At 40.6% G+C, this 23,498-nt stretch overlaps 3 protein-coding genes across 4 annotated transcripts; 2 read left to right on the forward strand and 1 right to left on the reverse strand.

Moving 5' to 3' along the window:
• The first annotated feature begins 520 nt into the window (after positions 1 to 520).
• Positions 521 to 9,342, forward strand: epoa (erythropoietin a). 2 transcript variants are annotated; one of them, XM_031851347.1, is made up of 5 exons: positions 521 to 1,056; positions 4,979 to 5,109; positions 5,249 to 5,335; positions 5,537 to 5,701; positions 6,411 to 9,342. In XM_031851347.1, exons 1-5 carry the CDS (start codon positions 1,035 to 1,037, stop codon positions 6,561 to 6,563), a joined length of 558 nt encoding a protein of 185 aa, XP_031707207.1. In that variant the 5' UTR covers positions 521 to 1,034; the 3' UTR covers positions 6,564 to 9,342. The 2 variants fall into 2 exon arrangements, with proteins under 2 accessions (XP_031707207.1, XP_031707208.1); XM_031851348.1 differs by having other exon boundaries at positions 521 to 616.
• Positions 7,992 to 10,502, reverse strand: pop7 (POP7 homolog, ribonuclease P/MRP subunit). Its single transcript, XM_031851349.1, has 2 exons — positions 10,377 to 10,502; positions 7,992 to 9,085 (listed from the first exon to the last, which is right to left on the reverse strand). The coding sequence occupies exon 2, from the start codon at positions 9,030 to 9,032 to the stop codon at positions 8,577 to 8,579; it is 456 nt and encodes a 151-aa protein (XP_031707209.1). The 5' UTR covers positions 9,033 to 9,085; positions 10,377 to 10,502; the 3' UTR covers positions 7,992 to 8,576.
• A 7,502-nt stretch (positions 10,503 to 18,004) lies between these two features.
• LOC116385470 (interferon-induced very large GTPase 1) lies at positions 18,005 to 19,349 on the forward strand. The gene is given in 2 exon segments (XM_075447371.1): positions 18,005 to 18,200; positions 18,203 to 19,349. Coding segments are annotated over 2 exon segments (1,281 nt in total). The 3' UTR covers positions 19,288 to 19,349.
• The last annotated feature ends 4,149 nt before the right edge of the window (positions 19,350 to 23,498 follow it).

Here is a 23,498-nt window from a genome sequence, read left to right on the forward strand (position 1 = left end):
TGCTGCCACCACAATACATTTTAATCTCAAAGTCAAATTTCAGATTTTGGAGAACTTCGATTGATGTCAAATCTTGATTTATGTGTGGCATCATTTGACCTGTGGCCGCTGGATGTGTCCTGGCATGTGACACCAGTCATAGTTCTCTAATAAAAACCTGATGTTTTTAATCAGGACAAAATAGCCCATTTGAGATCTAATTTCAATATTTACAATTAGTGTTTTGAAAAGATACTGAAATCAATGTTTCTAAAAAAACATCCGAACAATGGATGGGAAGTCTCCGCACGGCGTCTTTTTTCTAAGACATTATTTACTTATTAGGGCCACACGTTTTATAAACAGGGATAGTCTATTATTTGGATAACAATGAAAGAAAACAGGTTGGCCTTAAGGGAGGAGGTAGTTTGGATTGTCATAGAAACAATGCAACTTTATTTTCAAAGTCATCAATAAAAAAAATCAAACGGGATCAGTTTTTAGAAACACCTACCGGATAAGTACAGGAGATCCACAAAAGAGCTTCGTTTCCAATTAAGCGGCAATAGACGGACCTATGGGCCAAACCACGAGGACCCTGTGAGGGGCTATGCGGACACCGCTATGGAGTTTCCCAGTGAGTTATGGACATCTTTTTTCTCTCCTCTGTACACCGGCTTTACTAGTTAGTCTATTTCACGCTTTAAGCAAAGGGGGGGGACTGCATGCACAGGTTGATGTTTTATCGCTCACCGTGGTGCGTAAAAAGGCGCGTCCTCGTACTTGCGGACTTACACGTTATCTCTATCCTTTGGGGAGGTAAATAAAAGGTTTTGTCATACACCGCAGTGATGCAAAGTCTGGTACGTGACTGCTCTCACCAGCAGCACACATGGTTTAGACACGGACCAATACGCCGGTCGGACTATCGATGGGACCCGCGCGCTTGGTTGCACGTTGGACTTATTGGATGCAGTGCCTTTAACTTGAGCCGTACAGTTTGTGCATATGTTTAAACACACGATGTTTCTTAAAGATGCGGCACCTATTTGCGAATGTTGCAGAAAACGAATAGAGGTAAGAGCGCCTGAAGCGTTAGGTCTCGTGCGTTACTTTGTTTGAAATACTTGTTTGCTGCATCAGTCTGTTTGCGCAGTATTTATGAACACGTTTATCACGTTAATGATAGGCTATATCATATGTGGACGTAGGCGTGCAGATTTCTAAGAAGTGGCATTAGAGAATATGTTCCAACTGCAGTCAATGATTACAAACATGAAGCATGCAGGAAAAGAGTGAGGCACAAATCGGAGGACAGCTTTTCGGAAAACAGGCATTCATTCAGTATTTAAGATGGTTTAAATTATTTTTGATATGGTTTAAAGCCTCTCTGGAGGTCGTTTTGTTTTTTTAATGCCTATTTTCCCGAAAAGCTGTCCTCTAATTTGTGCCTATTTTCCTGCAGGCTTAATGGTTGTATTCATTGACCGCAGTTCATGAATAGATTGTCTAATTAGAAAGCATCTGTACATTAGGTTGTACTGCTAAACTATAATCCTCTCAATAGCCAAAACTCCTTTACTCCAAATTAAACCAAATAACAGGTGTAGGACATTGAACAAAGTTAATAACGTAGGGAATAGACAGTATTCAGTCTCAAAAAGTCAAAGCATCATGTTGGTCTTGGACCTTACAGAGTTGAGCAAGGCACTAAATCTGCTGGATTTGCGGGTTTGATTCCCACTAGAGATGTATTATTTCCTGTTACTGTAAGCCATTGCAGATACAATGGTCTCCTGGGAGGGGATTGCTGAGCACTGTTTCTTGTCCACTGGGCAAAATACAACTTCTGTCAATATTCTCTAGCATGACACAGCAGAGTGGGAAGTTGAGGGTACTGAATGCGAAAGCTGAATCTGCAGTTTTTGGCTCAGTGGTTGCAAACTTATGTCAGCAGAAAAGAGAAAAGGGTTGTCAAAGGCTAGGGATTCCAGCGAAGACGGACAGGAAACTATGTCAAACCTGTGTCATCTGATATAGCTACTTATTTATAACTTTGTGATGGGGAAGACCTTTTTGTTGGTCTAAATTGCTGAGCTCTCTCTGTGCACCTGCTTGACACAACTTAGTTAATGGCACATGTCTTTTTATTTATTGGTTTATTTGATAAGTGACAGTGCACATTTATAAAAACATTGCTGTAAATGCGCCAGAGTTAGCCAAGAGGCTATTTTTCATCTGTAGTCCCAAGGCAGATGTTACAAAGTAAACCTAAAAACAGAATATAACTTTGTTAAATTTACAAAGTTATGCAACATTGACCCTTTACAATGCGTGCAGAAACAATGACAGAAGTGAGAATATTAATATAAGTTGTATCATCATTCAGGCGACTCAAATGTCAAAGGCATCAGCTCACGTGAGCATCTGGCCATCTTTCCAAAGCATCATGTTACATACGCGGAGTGATGCTTGCCACTATCCAAGGCACTGCCACTTGGGGACTACGGCTTCCGATTTAAAATAGCAACATGGTTTTGGCAGCTGATGTTGGCAGATAAAGGTGTTAACCTTCAGTTTGGCCATAGTCCTGGACTGAAAATTCGACCAGAATGTAGAGGGTGGAGAGAGAGTGTGTGTGTGTACACAGTTTAGATTGATGCATTCTCACGTAGGCAATAGCTGAGGTAAAAAGGTCAGCGACAATCCTCAAGCTGAGTCACACACACTTATATAAAGTTATTTATGGTGGCTGCGTTTTTTTGAAAATGACAAACGTCAGAGCGTATGGAAAGGAGGCCATGTGCAGACATCACTCTTCCTCTGAAACTGCTGTATGCTTTGGTATAAGGTAAAGATAATTTAAACCCTGGGACCAGATTGTTGATCTCACGTTTTGCTCCCAACCAATAATATAGAAAGATGTAGATTGTATAAACTTAGAGTATCATATGAGGCCTGAAAAAGACCATATTCACATGGATTTCAAGTCTGTGCTTCAGTTTGAAGTGGACACATTTACAAAAGTCGGAGTAGTAGTAAATTCACCAGCGTCTCATTATAGTGGAACAGCCACTTACCAGCCAACTGGATGAAAACAGGCCCAGTAGTAGGTTATGTGTCAAATGCTTTGTAATTCAGCATTCATTCCCACTCTGCTTGTATTCAATATAAGTATAAAATACTTTTCAATAAGCCTATGAATGACACATTGAAAATGCATGTCCACAAGTTCTAGTGAAAGTCACACACCTCAGGGGAACGAGGAGGCTTTCATACTGTTGCTATTGCACCTATTAGTAGCGTGTGAAGTTGTGGGACACTATGTATAACCACACACTACATACATAGAGTATACACGAGGATTCTGGGAAACAGAGGGCTGGTACAGCTTGGTCCTATGCGTCATCGACGGTCTGCTCCATGACGTTAGAGTAAAGGGGGCATGGAGGTTAAGATGATTACACGATTGAACTCAGTGGTAGCAAACCTCCAGTTTTAACTTAACCTTTTTTTTTTTGCTGTTCAGATTAATTTGTTCTCGTTATCTGGGAGTCTGGGGACTTAATGTAGCCTGTATTTGACCCGTCTGCCTGGGAAGAGCTTCTGTATTTCCTATCATCCGTCTGCGTCACACATCCAGGCTTCTGTGAAAGAGCGCATTCAGCATGCGGCACGGAGGAACGAGGCCGGATGCCCACATGACCCACAACAGCAGAACCACTCTCATTGCCAAGTGCATCCTTGGAGTTCAGTGTGCTGCACTCTCCAGAAATATTGTCTACATTTCTGAATAAAGCTGACTGGCGGCCCAATTATAGAAGCACCCTGCTCTAAATCAGTGTGAAACAAGGATACAGTCATTTCTGCACTGTCATGATATTGGCAGGTTTCTGTTCAGAGTCCAGGATATCACATGGTTTCTTAGGCGTGTGAAACAAAGTGACTGAGCTCCTGCTCAGTCATGCTGATTTCACATGATACAGCTCTAAAAGTCTGTTTTGTTTGTGACACCTAAGTATGTCCAGAATAGACTCATATTGTAATATGATGTTTATTAAAGACTGATCCCTGAGCCAGCAATACATGCAAGCAAAGGCGCAGTATCCCAGGCAACTCAAAGGGGATTGTTGTATAATTGACCTCTGACCTCGCAGCAAACAGAAATTTGGGATTTTGTTAAGAAGATCAATAATCTGCAACATTATTTGTTCGCATACATACTTATCTGAAAAGCTCTGGATCTGAATAGGTCATAGGAAGTTAACGGTGGGAATGAAATATTTGTAGACAACAGATTCAAAGATAGAAATCATATGTCATTACCCCTGAAGGTCAGACCTTACGTGAGACGCATGAAAAAAAGTGTCCAGATGTGTTTTCACGTGAAGCCTATGTATAGCGACGAAAGACCTTGACTGACGTCACTAGATGAGGGCGGTGGGTAGAGTGGAGACCTATTACAAAAGACACAATTGTTCCTAAAGAATGAATCACATTTCTTAGAATGGGGATGTTAGTTTGTGAAGGAGAGCCGGTCATGACCAGGCTCATCCCTGCAGGAATGTGTCCTTAAATCATGGCAGGGTTTAATTCCCCTCAGTGGCTATTACTGAGATGGCATTTAATTAGGAATCATCGCACACGGTCCAGATGTACAGGAGCGGGTCTGTGTATAACTGCATCAATCTGAAAGTAATAGTATTAATGAAAGTGAAAACGCATCCTGAGACTGCCTCTGTTCTGCTTCTTGGCTGTACCGTGTGAACCTTAATCTTTGTGTCTGGGTACACACACCCGCCCAGGATTTAGGAAGCTGCAGTTGCGTGAAAAGATTTGAGTAGTGTTCGACTGTTCTTAGATCTCTGCCTTCATCTCAATATAACTCGACTGGTGGGCAGAGGCGAACAACCGTGAGGCGGTATTTCTAGTTTTCCTTCTGTGTTGACGTTCAGCAGCATTTGCGTGACTGTATGTGTGTATTTGTTGTATGTGGCAGGACTGCTTGCCTTGCTGTTGATGGTGTTGGAGTGGACCCGGCCAGGCCTGCCGTCCCCGCTGAGGCCGATCTGTGACCTCAGGGTCCTGAACCATTTCATTAAAGAAGCACAAGACGCAGAAGTGGCTATGGTGAGAGGAAAACGTATGCACTCGGATCTCAGTTCCTCAGAGATAGTGTGGTCCAGGATATCAGCCATACTGATCGTCCATGCACCACTGGACAGATGTAGCCTGAACACTAACATCACGCCTTTATTGTTTTTCTTAGAAGTCATGTCAAGTAGGATGTAGCCTGTCAGAGACTGTCACCGTTCCCCAAACCAGAGTCGACTTTGATGTCTGGGAGAAGACAAATGTAAGTAACTAAAAAAAAGCTGCATGTTCAAGCAGCCGACAACAGATTTAGATCAGCTGTGAAGTGTAAGTCCACAGACATTTGCTGCCTTTTGGGGACCAGGAACTCTACATAATCCAAATGACCTGCCTCCTTTGTTCTGTATCGCTTCCATAATGAGACTCTGAAACTCTTGTCCTCTGTCTCCTTTCTTTTGGCAAGGCATTAGAGCAAGCCCAGGAGGTGCAGTCTGGCTTATGGCTCTTACAACAGGCCCTCAGCTCGCTACGGACCTCAGTCACCAACACAGCACTGCACAGCAACATAGATAACTCCATCAGAAACCTGCTCAGCATCAATGCTGTGCTGCGTAGCCTCAACATCCAGGTGAGTTACAGCAGGTTCAGAGGCACAAAGTCAATGTTTACCGGACGCCCTTTGTCACCTTAATGGTGTGAAGAGAACCCGAGAAATGTTGGATTTCTGTTCAGGAGGTGCAGCAGCAAGGTTTATTTTATTAAGGTCTGTTGCTTTCTTGGAATGAAATGGTGTTTTCTCCGGTAATAGAGAAAGTGAGGGATGTCATGGGACATTCTCTAGAAGTGTGACCTTAAGCTTTTCGTATAAAACTGACACTGAAGCTGCTGTAAGAGTTTGTTCTTAAAGTTGTGGCAACACAGCCTTTAAATTGATTCAGGACCGAGCGGAGGCGTTGTGGAGAGACAAACTAAAGCTGAATGAACCGCCTGTGTTCTGGCTCAAGGGTCACCGAAATCAAAGTTTCGTCATCGGGAACAGTTAAAAGGGTTCTCAAACATGAATCCCAAGACAAATATGGAATAATAAAGAAACAGTTTACAAAGCCTGGGAAGATTATACATGTATTTTGTTGATACCAAGACATGATCAACATGAGAATATGTGTTTAGGACTTTTCGAGATAAGACTGCTGGTGAGATTGTGTGGATGTGCAGAGTTTTAACTTTACAAGCCAAAGGAAATGCCATGAAACGTGTCAAATCAGATGGAATTGTTTTGAAAAATACATTCCCCAAATTGAGACAAGCGCAACATGTCGCTTTGTATTGTCTTTTAGGAATACACCCCACCAGCGAGTGCAGCGGGGCTTGAGGGAACGTGGAGGGTGTCCTTGGCAACAGATTTGCTTCAAGTCCACGTCAACTTCCTGCGAGGCAAAGTGCGCCTCCTTCTGTTGGATGCACAGGCCTGTCAGCAAGACGTCAGCTGATCTCCCAACTCCAGGCGGAGCTCATTTGTGTTTCCGAAGGCAAGAGGAGGGACTTGACACTGTTGACCTGCACGCTGGCTGCTGGAAGCAGCGTGCAGAAAGAGAGAAAAATTGAAGCCCTCCTCACGTGAGGGGGAGGACGCTGAAAGGAGAGGACAGTCCCAGCTGTGCTTTGGACGGACTGGAGATGATTGCACCTTGGAATGTAGACGTGAAACATGGACACGGCGAAGCACACACTGACCAAAATGAGGCCTGTGGGAAGCACCGCTCCAATCGCTGGTCTACTGGCACTCTCTTGCACTTTGTGTGTGGATGTTCTTCTGTGCGTGTGTGGATGTGTGTGTCAGTTAGTGTTGCAAGTTTAAATCTGTACGTAGCGTGCATGTGTGTCCGTTTCCAGTGAGTTTGACCCTGTCACTCACCTCTTTGGAGTGAAACAGAAAATATTGATTGCACCTGGAAATTGGAGTACCATGAGGTTGCGACAGGGCATCTATTTCCACTATAAAAAGGCAAAAAAAAAAGGAGGCCCTTTCAACTATGCCTCGCAGTCACTGTCTCTTCTGATATTTTTTTTTTTCAATGAATATTTTTATATATTTGCACAAGTTGTGCAATTACTATTTATACAGGTTTTCTACTTTTAAGCTCCAGTCTTAGTATTTTTTTAGTGTCTGATCTTAAAGATGTTAGTCAAGCTCTCGTTGCCACGTTCTCTTGTGGAACACATTTACGAAGCCATTTGTTGGCATAATTTGCAATAGCACGCTTCCGTCTGACTGTATGTACTATGTACTCGACTAGCTGTAGGTTTCACATCGCATTTTCCTTCAAACTAACTATAAAGGACTAAAAAGTCAGTTCACAGTGAACGAGAGGTCGGTGAGGAGGTGGCTGGAGGGTTGCACGAGATGTCATTATCTGTGTTTTTGATGTTGCCTAACAAACACAGCCTGTCTCCACACACTGATAGCCAGACGGCCCGGAAAAAGGCTGTTTGCCTTTTACAGTTGACATCCTGCGAGGCTGTAATTGCAAACCGTTTTCCAGTATCTGACGTTAACGTTTCTTGCCTCCCTGTATTTGTTCGTCATCAAACAGCAGGCAGGCAATTAGTCAGTCATGGGAACTCGAAGCTTTCTATCAAATTGATGCTCAACTCCTTCTTACCGGTGAAGTGTTCTTCCTTGTTTTTTCCCGTATTTTTAAATCTTGTGCGAGTGCAAGATGTTTTTAAGGATGTTTGTACATGTTTTCCTTCCTGTTATTTTTTCTGTTGATTTGTCCCATCACTGTATAATTATAAATGCTATTTAAATACAAAATATTATTCTTGGATAAAGAAAGGATAGATGGAAACACGACAAGGGGAAGTCTGTCCATTTCATTCATTATCTAGATCTAGTTCAGGTCAGTGGAGTTAAAGAGGGGAGAGTTAAAATTTATTGTTTGTCAACAATCAAATACACTGTCTGCATAAAAACTGTCCATTACATATTTTAAACATGAACACCACCAGCTCAACGTTCCGAAACAAAATTTAAATAGATTTAGACTGCTGACATCTAGTGGACATTTACTGCAACAACACTTGTATGAAATAAAACCTTCATATTTGTATATTTTACAACATGCACATATGAAACTGTAAACACTTCAACAGTCCCTTAGTCGGGCCTTAGAATGAAAGACACTTGTACATTCACATTTGGCACAGCCATGGCTACAAGTACATACATTACACAGAGGTTTCAGCTGGCAAACACCTCTGCTGCTTCAAAACATGCAAAGTAAAAAAGGTACAACAGCAACAATTTACAATTGAGAAAACGCAAACAAACAAGCTCAATATATTTAGTCAATTCAGGTCGTCCCAATTGGAGTATTCCAACGCAGTTTAATGAATTACATTCAGCCAACACATTGTCCATTCTGCAGTCCTCTACTGCTGTTCTCATAGGTCCACACACTACAACTTGAAAACTCATGCCTGACACGCCTCTATTCAGCTCACTGAGGGTCAGGGTAGAAAACCTTGATATGAATGGCCGAGTTGTTGCGTGTGCGCGTCATTGGCTCCCCGGCCTCATCGGGATCCTCAGGCTCCAGGTCGTCCACGAGCTCCACCGTGGAGGTGTTGGCTGCCAGTTGCAGCGCCCCCTGGCTGCTGGCCTGCAGTTGAAGGGCAATGTTGATAGCCCTGTTGATGGCCAGGCCCAGGCCGTGGACACAGATCTCCCTGTGACCCCCACCGTCCAGCAGCTTCTGACAGCGTGCCAGCTGAGCGCGGAAATCCGTCTTCATGTTGACGTAGACGTCATTCCGTCTCTTCGGGAGTTTCCGGGGGAGGCGCTTCCTCAGGGTGTACTCCACCGGGTCCATCTCTACAGCCGGAGAGGTGGAGTCAGTGTGCACTGGGGCTGTCTGAGGCATAGAGGACATTCCTGGGTTGCGTGGCTCCGTCATGTTTTTCAGTGTGTTTATGTGCTTTAGGCAGCAGCTGGGGCCAAGTGAGCAAGCTGAGAAAATAAAGTTAGTCGGCAGAAGTTAATGAAATGTGATCATGATACCTTACAGCAAACAAACATATCATATTTGGGGTAGCAACATTATCTCTTCATCTGCTGAATAGGGTCTATAAAAAGTAAGTAAATATTAAATAATTCTTACAATTTCCCATCTACAACCAGTCCAAATCGCAAACATAGCTCCAAGTAATGACCCATTAGACAAAGAAAAGAAACAGATCCGTAAAACTGAGAAGCTTTAAATTATGTAGTTTGCATTATTGCTTGAAAAATTAATAATTTCAGCTCTAAATCCTGCAGTAATTCTACTGATATTATAATCAAAAATGCAACTGAAAGTCAATGAATCAATCCACACAAATTTGGCTAATTAAAAACACCAAACATTCCCTGATTCAGTCTTCATAGATGTGACGTCAGCTGAATTTATTTGGGTTTTGCACTGATGGTTGTACAAAACAATACATTTGGGGACTTCACCCTGGGCTTAAGGCAGGGGTGTCCAAACTTCTTTCAAAGAGGGCCAGATTTGATAATGTGAAAATGCCCAAGGGCCAACAGTCCCTGCTGACATTATTTTAAACAATACAAGTAGCCTTGTAGATAAAACGGGGATGAATTTATATCATTGTATAAAGAGAGTGACATGAGAAGATCAATCTCATGTCTGTAAGTTAAATCAGCTATAATCACTCTTTTAAAGTGATTAGTGACTCGTCTAAAACATTTAAAAAAGGAATAACTTCAATAGAATCATTCTATACAATGTAGCTTATTTACATTCTATTAGAATGTAAAGAAGTTACATTGTTGCCTTTTCTTTTCTTCCCACAAGAACGTAATTTTGTCAGGTTGATAAAAAAAATGTCACTTTACTTCCTGACATTGTTATTTTAAGGGAATGGTGATTTATTTCACACATTTAGAACATTTTTAAGAGCAAAGGATTAATTGAGAAAATAATAAGCCAAAAAAAGACATATAACAGTTACCGGTAAAAAAACAAAACATCAACACATAGTTTATTTTGCCTCATATCCAGCAGCAGGTTGCATTTTCACATGTATATTACCTCGTCTTCCCTTAGTAGTAAAACATTTGCCAGCAGCAAAACTAACGTTTAAATCAAATATAAATACGCTATGTGACTGAATTTTGTAGTAAGGGCTTTCACACATGACAAGCAAGCTAATGCGACTGAGCCCAAGAGCTGTGAGTCAGCTAAGCTAGCTAGCTTCACGGTGACTCCTGAGTAGTGCGTCCACGTGATGAGCACACTTACCTTCAGAAGATGATTTAAAGTCAGAAAAGACACTTTATATCATCGCGATAGTCTCAGGTTGCGTTACATTACATGTCTGTAACAGCAGCATTCGCTTTAGCCAACTACTGCTAGCTGTTTATTTCCTGTGTGCCCCGGAAGTACACTTCCTCGGTCATTCTCCTGAAACAGAAGTGACACGAGGCTGTCGCCACCTATGGGCGATACATTGTAACGTCTCGTCAAAAGTCTGACAGGAGTTTAAAAATAATTTAGGATTCAGATTTGAAAAATATGTCATCTCTAAAAGAGGGATTTATCTGTTTGTATTCTGCCAGATATCGAAGTATAGGCTACCACAACTTGGCACTATTAATAATAACAATATTAATGCTAAGAAAAAAAGCTACAATTAGAATTTTGCTGAATGCAATGCAATTGTAGCCCCTTCTATGCTACATGCACAGAAAAGATAACCTATAAAATATTTTAAATCAAAATAAGTTCAAGCTATAAAATAGAACTAAAAGTAAATATTTGACAATCTAAATAAATTGAATCCAGACATATGCCTACTTCAAGGAACCCACGTGCCGAACTGCAAGTCATCAGAATTCAGTAAAGTTCTCTGAATATTATTCAAGAAAAAGAGGTTTTTGTTTCACAGGAAAATCACATAAACTGATATTTCCATTTCTAACCTAGCCAGCAGATCCATTATATACATGAATTAAGAGTATTAATCTGTCCATAGCATATCTTTACATCTTTAGGTAATGTCACAGATTATCATTGGGAGGGATTTTAACACAGATCTCAACCCAGCAATAGACCGACGTGGATCAGTAAGCAGGACATGGCAATCCATTTTCAACAGTAATTTATTTTCATATTTTTCACTACTTCTCTTGTTTAGAAATCTCAAAGACATAACAGATTCCTCACTTCTCTCAATTATAATGAGTGATCATGCGACCATCTCCTTACATCTCCACAGTAAGCAGTTCCATAAACAAGCCTCCAGATGGCGGTATATACTTTGCCTCTCAAGAAGTGGACGTGGACCATTTCATTGCTGAAAGGCCAAGACTGACATATTTTTAGGAGAGAGTGGGCATCCTTTATGGACATAAACAACTCTCTATAACTAACTAATATTACTCTATGAAACTGCAACAACAGTAATACGGTGGAAAATAATCTCATATTCATCTAACCAGAAGCAACGAGTGACAGCACACAAAACTAAAAATCGAATCCCAATAGCTTTAGGAAACATTTAAATATGTCTGAAATAACTAATTGAAAAGCAAAGTTCTTAAATCAAAGAAATAAGGCATCATTAAGCTAAACTCACCTAAACTCACCTAGACACAGCCCACCTAAACCTGTCTCTCTATTCAACTCCTTGAAGAGATTATTTAATTGATTAACATTGATTTCCCAACAAAGTGTCAATTGTGCAGCACAGCAGGGAAAACAACTGAAAAAGTCTGAAGAAATCTTTGACCCCGGGAAAGCACATGATCCAGAAACCACATGATCATGAAAGCGAAAGTATCTCCCCCCAGAATAAAGAGAAGAGGTCTGCAGGGGAGCAATTGCACACACGGGCTCGCTGAGTACAGGACACAGACCGTGAAATGCTGCACCGAGAAGAAACTTCTGCATAGAAAGGTTGTTATTTTGACATGGCCACATCTATTCTATAAAAGATTTGTCTTTTCATGATCTGATATTTCCCTCAATTACTTTTATTATGGATACAATTAAAGTCAGAGAGAGTTGGAGACGAAACGCTTTTTACATCATTTATCATGATTTTCATTCAGTCACGTGAGGCTGATAATTCCTGAGTGTTGGGTTTGATGAGTTATGTAATTTAAAAGACGCAAGTGACGGGGATGGAATTAAGAGACTTGGGATGTTCATAGTTACACTAGGATTTACCAAAGTCGTACATTTTCAGACCATACACTCAAGATTAAAGACTGATTAGTATAAGTTATTGTTTTGATTATAATTTCATAAATCCTTTTCATTCATACCCCTCATGACGCTGCACATGATAAGCAAATGTAGAAATGCACCCACAAGCTATGGTTCTTGTTGGGCTTAGTGTTTTCTGGTTTGAAGTGACTTACTGGTTTTGGTCCATACTGCAGTCAAGAAGGCTGCAAGGTGTTTTAAACTTTACCGCATATTATTACAGCACTCGAGCAATAAAGCCTTCAATACTTGTCTCTTTTTTACTTTCAGTGAGAAGCTGTTTGAATAATCCCAAACCAAGTGTGGGGGGACTGACACTGTACCCACAATGGAGGTAAACAGCCTGTTTGTATATCTACAACAAGAAGAAAAGAAAATGGAAATACTATCTTATTAACTAATGTGTATGGAATTATGAGTTGATTCATCACACCTGAAAATGGCCATTTTCTTATTCATGAAGGGAGTCGGTTACTGTGCAGGAGAAGACGACACTCCATCAAAGCAGTGGTCCGACAGCAAGGGTCAACACAGCACGTGTGGTAAAAGTAAGTTTTATACAGTCTACTGTTCAGCAGAAAGGCACTAAATGATGTGCAGTCCATAAGTAAAACAATTTATTATATTATTATTGCTGTTATTTCCACTGGGCCAAGCCCCACTGTGAAGATGACAGCCTGTCATGTCAATAGAAAGTCTGTCTACACAAGTAAGTAAAAGAAAATAATAAGGAGGGTAATGTAAGGAGTGGAATTCACAGCAGGTTTGATGATGAATGATGATGATGAAGGATGCATTAACCTTGGGGGCAGGAAACTTACTACAATACTTGAAAGAAACAGGATTGAACAGAAGAATTTAAGTCTCTGAAATGGAGAACTCCGTTTTGTTTTGTTTTGTTTGTTTTTTGTTTTATTTTGTTTTGGTTTAAATTGTGTAAGGGGATAGGTTATTGGATCCACACTCCATTATAGTACGTCGGTAATGCGGTAATGCACCATTCACTGGATGCCATCCGCCATAAAATCAAAAAGAAGAAGAAGAAGAAGGATTGATGATGAAGCCACACTTCTGAAGTTACTGTAGGTTGAAAACTGCATTTGAACTGAACCTGTAGAGGCTCTCCAACCCGTCCTTTCAGAACAGACCGACACAGACAGAGCGCTTTGGGACACGATACAACATATCAGGGAAAACCATTAGGAGATCTCACAGCAGGAACTAACATGATGTATCCAGTTTTAAAAGGCCCAGTTGTTCATTGGAAAAAAAGAAAAACCTAGTATTGTTGTCATTATTGAAACAGGTAATCAAATAAACAAGAAAACCAAAAAACATGTCTTAATTCACTCTGTTTTGTTTTGTTTTATCACGTTTATCCGACGCTCACATGCACTAAAAGCTGGTGTATATACAGTATATCAGTGGCGGGCCGTGCATTTCATACCTGGGCCTTCACTGCTGTCCTGCAGCTGAAATACCACCTTATAACCTCATGATGGTGCCACAGCTATTATTCGTTTCGAAGTCTGTAACTATATACGTATTCGTATTAAACCGTTCGGTACGAGGCTTACGATACCTTTGAATAATACTAGAGCATTTGGAAAATGCAGAAGCTTAAATTCAGTAAAATATAATGTTTTTTATGCTCATGGAGGACAGTGGATCTCAGCTGGTCTGGCTGTGGGACCAACCATCATTCCTTAATGACAAGCCGCAGCCCAAAGAATTCACCTTATGATTTTACTTTCACAACTAAAACATTAGACGTACTGCTCTGCGAAGTCTTTCCTCGTCTCAGCCCCCTGTGTCACGGTGTGTGGTACATCTCACTCGAGTCAGGAAACTTGTCAGAATGCCCATATTTGATTGGCTGAGCTGCATCACGTGATGTGATTCACAACGCCGACTAAGCCTCTGCTGTTAAGTTTCATTTCACGATAGTCACGTGCTCGCCCACTGACCAATCACAGCACACGCTGTACCTCACTGCAGAGCTGCACATGGAAACTGGGCTGCACATAATGCTTACATAGCTATTGACCGGCTAGCAGGCTCTGACACGTCAAAGAATACGCCCAACATGTCAAACTAAAGATCTGATTGGTTGAACACTATGACAATCAACAATATCGTCCCCATTCACTTAAACTGCAAAGGGATGCAGGTGTGAGTCTGCAGGCCTCGGGCCTCTGTTCTTACCTAGAGACACAGAGGTGAAATCTGATTGGATAAAAGCTCTACTTAAAACAAGCTGCACTGGACACTGGCACAGCAACTGAGGAAGACAGTAGCTGTGCAATGAGATAATAAGATAATGGGAAACATATTTTTATAAATTATAATACATGTAGTGTATTTAAGAAAAATTATTAAATTCTAAAATAGATATAGCATTGTGATTCTGTTTAGGCCAGCAGAGAAGGCCTTGCAGGCCCTGACGGCCCGCTACTGGGCAATGCAGAAGCTTAAATTCAGTAAAATATAATGTTTTCTATGCTCATGTTCTATGCAAATTATATATATATATATATATATATATATATATGTGAAATACTTGTTTGCACCTATATTAATGCTCTGAATGTAGAATATTGCTCCTTTAGTATGACTTGGTTATATTATGCCTGTATGCCTTTCCAAAGCCGAACAACTTTTGGTGAATCGGTGAACCGGTGACCCTTACCATCACCAAAACCCCTGAACTCCTCATCCTCACCTTCATCAGGGGTGGAGGGGTCAAATAGGCAGCATCATGATCACAAACAAATCCACACTAGAAGAGATTATGTAAATTACCCAAGGTCCTAGTCGACTGTATGGGGATTATTTAAAGTAGGAAGTCTTCTGGAAGTGAGCAAATATTGGGAGTTAGTGAATACAAAACTAAATGTCACTACAAACAAACATCACACACACAAAGGCAACAGCCACCTGATTTAACATATTTTTCTCAAATTGTTAATATATTGTTAATACTTACTTTAGGTGTCCACCACGGAGAAACATTACAAAACCAAATAACAGAAAAACAGAATTAAGACTTGCTCCTTTGTTTTGGTGTTCTTGCTTATTAGATTACACATTTCAAGACAAAAACAAGAAACCACAGCGTCACATTTTTTTTTTTACAGCCTACAAAACCAGAAGAAAAACAATCGGAATTCTGACCTTTTCGTCTGTTCTTTTTTTTCCGGATTTAATGAAATAATTGAATGATCAGATGATACATGGACCTTCTTTGTAGCCTGTGCTGTCCGTCACTTTTAAAGGTTAAAATATCAAACACTGCCGTCAGCAGGTTTTATCAGCTGCCACTAATTTAGATTGATTCTCAGAGTAACTAAATATCAGGTCAGAATTAAACTTGCTGTTGTCAAGTTTGTGTGCACTCCGCAAGCCAATGTTTTTATTCAGCCAAAGATTGAGATGAAAAAAGTGTCACTCTGTAGCACCAATGTACAACCATGAGTGGACTGTTCCAACAACTCCAACAGAGTGATGAGTCTTCTCTCAAGAGGATCGCTTTAAAAAAAACTTGATCAGAACATCCCTAGTATTTTTTTGCAAATTACGGTTAACGCAAGCTTTATGTGCAATTTGGTTTCAATAGATAATGGCCGATTTTAACTTGTACATCTTGCTTAGAACAAAATAAGTTCTAAGTAGTGCTGACAAAAGTTATGTGGAATGAAAATTAAAGATGTTTATGGGTTGTTCCATGTTACAGTCTGCTAAACCTTAGAATACAAAACAGTTTTCCTCCCTATGAATTACAATGATTAGTGACATAAATGTTCAAACTTTAAATAACTGAAAATATAGTTTATGAACAAAAAACAACTTTCCATGAAAAAAAATTAAGTTCCTTTGAATGAAGGGTGTCGTGATATAGCTGTACAGATGATGACGTGATATTAAAAAAAATGAAATATTGATATGTAAACAATTCACATATGATACTAACATGTAAATAATCTATTGCTCTTAAAAAGTAACCGCTGAAGCAACTGTTAGCAAATTTAAACACTCCGGATCACTGCTACACGCCATTCAAATACGGCTACAGAGCAGCATCGCAACCCGTGTTCGGGAAGAGCGACCATGCGGCCATCTTGCTGAGGTCAAAGTTTTTCTCCCTAATATCCCCAAAAATACAGTATCAGTCAGGCTGTACTCTTAAATCATGCTTTTGTTCAGTTATAGTCACAGATTCTCTCTCTACCTCCCCACACTATTTCGAGAGCAATTCATTTGCCAAATAAAGAGCAAAAACACAAAATAATCTAAGTTCAATAAAAAGTCCAACAAAAGTTTCATATAGTGTCACACCCTTATCTTACTTGTGATATCCGCCGACAACATTATTGTTGCATTTATGTAGCACCTTTCTAGTCTTCCGACCATTCAAATCGCTTTATACTACACATGTTAACATTCACTCATTCTATGTGTCAATGTACTTTGGATGGATGTTTTGTGGAAACACTTGGTTGGTTGATTGGTTTGAATTAACAAACATCTTCTTATCTACAGAGACACAACTAGAGAGCTTATTGGAGGATCTGAGGTTGGAGCAGCTCTACCCTGAGAAGCTATCCCTGAGCACATTACTTCAGATTGACAAGAAGACCATCACTGATGAACCTGCTAAGTGTAATTCAGATCTTCCATGGTACTTCCTAAAGAAACTGATGACGGTTAATGTGACAGCTAGGAATATGAAATGTACATCTGCATGTGAGTCAAACGTTGATGCTGCATCAGGAGAGACAGAGTTAGATTTTGATGATCTGTTTGACAATCTGCATTCAGGTGACATGCTAAACCCCCTTGACATAATCACTGCCCTCTTTCTGTGTTCTGATGGTTTTGTATGGCAGGAAATGGCACTCAAAATGTCTATGTGTCAGTTTTCTGTGCCTCTGTTGCTTCCTAATTGTGACACAAAGCAGTGCACACTCATGCTTTGGGCCCTGAGAGACATTGTTAAAAAGTACAGACCTCAGTCCCTCTCAGAATCCAAAGGCTTTATTGAAGACAGAATTGTTCTCTCTGAACTTCCAATGATATCTTTTGTGAGACTGGGTGAGTGCTCCTTGTCCAAGTCAGAGATCCTCAATAAGCTTCTGAGCAATTCTCAGCAGTACCATGACACCTTTGTTCATCATAATATGGAGTGTGGTGACAGTCCAAAGAGAATATCCAATGGACTGGTTGAAATCACTTGGTACCTTCCTCGTGGAAACAAAAACATGGATGTCTTCAGTGAGCCAGTAGCTGTAGCTCACCTTCGTGGGGACATTGCTTCATTTGAAACACAATTTTCATTTTTGTGTGAGACATCTGCAGCAGTTTTTGTGTTCTTTGACACTTTGGACTCTGAGTGCGAGCTGCTGATTTTACAACACATTTACAACAATGTGTCTCACCACCTGAGAGACAATGTATCGCACAAGGGAAGCTATGCATGCGAATTGTTAAGTCAAAAAAGGCTGGAAGAGTGTGGACTGGTGCCTTTTAAATACACAGCTGGATTCTTTAAGCGTCTTATAAACAAAATGGAAGAGATGTTCAACAATCAAAGTTACACAAAGGCTGTACAACTAATTGCAGACAACATCATTGCGATTTGCAAACAGTGTATAAATGGAAAAATGCAAAGAAAAGTGAAGGTCAATTACCATGACACTTACATCCAGGACATTTTAGATGTAATTGATGAGAGGCTGCAAAACAATCAGGATGTAAAGACAGACATTGAGTTTGAAGTTTCTCTGAAACAGCACATCTGTGGAGTTGCAGCCAGACAGTTTCAGAAACTGCATGAGGATTTCATACGTGTGAATGATCCCTACAGATGTCTGAAAAGTTCCGCACTGATTTTAAAGATGAGTTCCATGAACGAGACCAGTGCCAGAAGAAGGCAGAAGAATTCACGGATCGCTGCTTGAGGCCTGCAGTCGAAGACTTTGTCTACCGCTCCTTGGGTCCTGATATCATTGGTGAAATGAAGACAAACCAGACGTTCAGCACACGAATGTTCTTCCAGTCTTCAGTCTTACTGGATTTGCTATCAAAGGATGACTTTGAAAGCTATCGAAGCTACATTTGCTCTTATGAAGAGTATGTAAAGAACTGGATACTCAAGCAAATAGTGGAACGCTTCTCAAATGGGTCTACGATGTTTGAGTTTGAGGATAAACATGTTCAGTCAAGTATCGGGAGCATAAATGATGCCGTCAACAAAGCTAAAACAGAAAAGAGAGGCAACTTGAAGTCATTCATTCAAAATGTCTGTCAGGAACTTGGTAATAAACTGGTCATTTCCCAAGATGCTCTTGATGCTCTCATGATCCTGAACAATGCCGACCAGGAACAGTTTGTTCACTGGCTGACTGAGTGTGTGAAGGACATGGCACAAGTCCTTCGAGAGAAGTTTAAAAAAACAAACATCCTAATGAAACTAAAAGATCTTCATGTGAAGCCTGAGAACGTGCTTTTCACCGACGTGATTGGATGTGGTAAACAGTGTCCATTCTGCGCAGCGCCTTCTGAGGCAGGAGGAAAAGAACATGGTAAACACTTTGTTTCACTACATCGGCCACAGGCTCTGGGTCGATACAGGTGGGATAGGACAGAAAAACTTGTCACTGATGTATGCTCTTCCTCTGTGATCAGTGACCAGAGTTTTAGCTGCATTGCTACAAATGGTAAATGGCACCCCTACAAGGATTACGCGGCCATTTACCCAGACTGGAGAATTGCTCCAGATGTAAGCCTTCAGGCATCAGACTACTGGAAATACATTCTGGCAAAGTTCAACCAGCAGTTTGCCGAAGCATTCACTGCAAAGCCTGCTGACATTCCTCCAACATGGAAAGATATCACATGTAAGCAAGCAGAAGAAAGCATCAAAGTCTCCTTTAACAGCAAGTGAGAGACTACAGTGGGTATGGAAAGTATTCAGACCCCTTTAAATTTTTCACTCTTTGTTTCATTGCAGCCATTTGCTAAAATCAAAAAAGTTCATTCAGACAAAATTCCCATGCCAGGTTCTTGTCAACTTTTACAGAGGAGCAATAGAAAACATTCTGACTTCAAACATTACAAACTGGCAGAGGATGTGCACGTCACAGGACAGGAGGACTCTACAGCCGGTGATTAAAACCGCCCAGAACATCATTGGCACATATCTACTGCGCATCAGTGATATTGGTGAGAAGAGGAGTCTGTGAAGAGTTAAAACAACATTAAAGGACAAAACCCACCCAGCCACAACCTGTTCACCCTGCTGCCGTCTGGAGAGAGATACAGAAGTATCAGCTGCCAAACCACCAGACTTCACAACAGCTTCTTTCCTCTGGCTGCTAGACTCCTTCATTCATCCTCCACCCTCCATATATATTATAGTTTGTTTTTTTCTTTCCTATATAGCAAATTGAGACTACAATCTAAATTTTGTTGTGCAACCCTGTCATACAATGACAAATAAAAAGCTTGTAATATTGTAAGTACACAGATATATTTCACCACAATGGCTTACAATAGGAGAATATGAGAAAATCACTGCAGTGCTCAGATCACATTTAACATGTTTACTAAAAATAACCTGCTTTAACTATGTTTATTTTGATGTGGAAAAGTTGAAATACATAGCTATATTGAGTCAATGTACATGTTAGGGGCACATGTTGGATGATCAGACTTTGATTTAAATGTTTTTGTGGAAGATGATTGTTGTTATATTGTCAGTGAAAAGATGTACTTTGTGAATCAAATGTCATATCTCTTTTATTCAGCTTTTTTTTCTGTGATGTGTCCAGTTTTAAATGTTAACATTAATTGTATATTTTTAAACGCCACTTAGTCTCTATGTGGTATTATCATAAGAGGACAGTTTTACCAGATTAAGTTTGATGTAGCCAGAATCATTGAATCTTACAATTCTTTTTTTATTTGTGAAGTGATGATGGAAAACATTTACAATTCCAATCTTTTAAACCATCATTCAGTGTGAATGTCAACATGCATAGGTGTAAGTTGTCTTCTTATCTAATTGAGAAGAATATGTTTTTGTTACTCAACTTTTTAAGTCTTTGTTTTTATTTCAATTAAGTATCTGGTTCCAAATATTTACATATTTAGGTTCATGTCGCCTCTTCTACTCTAAATATATGTATTTTTCTATGAAATTCCACATATTTACACTTTAAAAGAATTCAAAATATAATTTTTTCTTCATTAATTGTATACTTACTTTTGTTCACGATATCAATAAAGAGACAAAATCATCAGACTGGCTATGAATGTCTTTAATGTTTCCCAGATCAGAATCACAGCATACAGTGTATAATAACTTCTAAAGTAAACAGAAATATCATCACCGCATTTATTTATGTAGTTTTACTATACTTTTTTTTTTTAATAATCATCTTTTTTAAAATTCCATTATTTAACATTTTTCTTCGTCTCAAGTCTTGGGTTTCTGAATTCAACAAAGAATGTAAAAACAAGACAACAGGTGCAACTTGATGCAATCGAGACCAAGCTGAAGATTTATGCGTGTGTGTGTGTGTGTGTGTGTGTGTGTGTGTGTCACTGTCCTCCCCATTGTGTGGTGTTAACCATGTGCGGTCCATGCACCACTGACCTGACACAAGATCTCTAACTATCTCAGCGATATGAAGCCATTTTGGTTTGCTTGGCTGCAGTTTTCGGGCACGTTGAAATAAGAATAAACCAAAATCCCTTCATAACACAGACGAGGCTAAGTGTGTGTCCACATACATCCAGTCTGATCCACTGTTAAACACACGCTCGGGCTCTAAAAGTGCACTGGACTTTTAAGATTTACTGAACATCCATCTCTCAACTGTTTGGAGCATGAAGCTCTCCACTGCTACATCACATCACTGTAAGGTCAACACAACCTCCACACCCACAATGCAACACAGTGTGTGGAGGGAAGAAGTCAGACCACCTGTGTGATCTCATTTCTCTACGAGGCATCGTATGGTATCAAAGCCCTCACGTCTGTCCCACATGTGATCAAGTAGCTCCATGTAAACACTGCTACATGTGAAGTGGGAGAATATTTAGTTGGCTGCACTTTGTGTTTAGAAGTCCTGACCATGAATCACAGGCCAAGCCCCTCCACCATTACATCATCAGCCGGTCAAAGCGGACTTTTGTCAGGGCTTAGCCTCTCATCAGCAGTATAGTTGGACCACAAGACATATTTCAAAATAAAAGTAAAGAACAAAGAAGGAAAAAATATACGCAGATAAGTTGTTCCATCGACTACAACCCCAAAACAAAGAGCGATGAAGCCACAGTCTTAAATGAAAAACTAGCAGAGTTGACTACAGCATCTTAGGACCTCTGTTGTGTGGGGGCTGCAGTGAAGATGTATTTCTGCTACAGTGACTCTCCTGGTTAGGAATCATGATGCTACAGGATGCTCACATGATTATGGGCAATGTGGGACAAAGTAAAGAAAAAAAGTTATTTTGTAAAGTCATGAATAATTATCAGTGGAAAGCATTTCTTTACTCACTAATGAATTTGAAACCTCAATCTGGCGGCCATTTTTGTTGTTGTTGCAAACTGCACCTGTTGTCTTTTGTTGTCACAAAATAGGCATTTCATTCATTCACTCAAAAAAGAAAAAGAAAAACAAACAAGAAACTTAATATTTACAAATATTTTGTCTGTTTGATTCTTACACTTAGAAATGTACAGTTTTGATCCTCTTCCAGATGTTGTGTCTCTCTCTGTCCTGCCACACAGTTTGGTATTTTTCTTCACACATCCAGTTTCCTCAGAGTGGGCAGTCTGCGTAAAGCAGCCACAATGGCGCCATCCAGTGTTCGCTTATAAAATAGACTAAATACCTTGTTTCAGTTTTCACCTCTGGTGGTTTCATTGTTGCTGTGTTGTGGTGAGGTTCACCTCACGACCCCTCACTGCCTCCTTATCCACAGGAGTGAGTACAAAAGGGTTCATATGGGTCTGATTGGACATGTTTGGTCCTCCGTAGGACAGATAAGCAAGGGATCCTGCTGGCAAACATTGTGGGGAGAAAGATGGCCATGCCTTTGAATGTCCGCATTTGCTAGTGATCAGTTCATCCTCTCTTATGATTTCTACATTTAAGGCTTTGAGTCTTTTTCCAATCTCCTCCCAAAGTCTCGTTTCCACAGCGTGCACCTTTCCTTGCCCTACTGTCCATCATCGGTTCCACTGCATCTATCCACCTGCAGAACGCCCAAATCAGTTGTTTTGTGTTTTACATTGTGCACATTTCCCTTTCAGAGGGCTTACAAAATCTCTGACAGGAGCAGCCGGGTATATTCCTCTCCCTTCTGTCCCTCCCCCGCCACCCCGTTAGGCAGTAATAAAATAGAAAACAAACAGGCTATAGCTAGAGCACCAGCAAAGACAGCACCGGTGACTAACTTCTCCCATACCGGACGTAGGCTACCACGTGTTCCAGCATTACCCATGACCCATGTTTAAAATCCGTAGCAGAGAATCGCAGTGAGGGAGAGTGAGGCATCGCCGAGCTGTAGGCCTGCACATTCTCCCCCTAAAGAAAAATACTGAATCAGAAACAGCAGTTGTCAACTGTTGTGGCTTTTACCCCGTTTGGGAGATCCGAGCCCTCTGTTCAGCTTGCAGCGCCGCTCCGCAGGCCGTGAAGGCCCACCGGTTACCCTCGGTGTGCTTAGAGTTTAATTTACAACTGACGAGCTCACAAAAAAAAAAGTCACTAGCTTAGTGAACTAACCCTTGAATGTGAGGATAATAGCAAGAGCTGAACTGAGGTCAGAAAGTGTGTAGAACGCAGCTGATACAGTGAAGTCAGGTGTTTCGGAGTTTTGTGGTCACAGCAGGGATTTGATCACCGCAATATGAGCTCCGGTCTCGAACACAAAGCTAGTGTGCTGACGGAGACAAGAAAAGGGAGGGAGTGAGTGAGGTTGATACGGAGCGGGGTGTTTTTGTACGCTGCCGGAAGGAGCTCATTTTGAAGTTTTTACCATATCTCTTTGCTGTCTAATTAGGGCCCACCTATGCCCATGTGAAGCACTTCTGACATCACACACACACACACACACACACACACACACACACACACACACACAC

This window comes from Anarrhichthys ocellatus, unplaced genomic scaffold, assembly GCF_004355925.1.
Source record: "Anarrhichthys ocellatus isolate YVR2014 unplaced genomic scaffold, GSC_Weel_1.0 scaffold11, whole genome shotgun sequence".
NCBI classification, from domain to species: Eukaryota; Metazoa; Chordata; class Actinopteri; order Perciformes; family Anarhichadidae; genus Anarrhichthys; species Anarrhichthys ocellatus.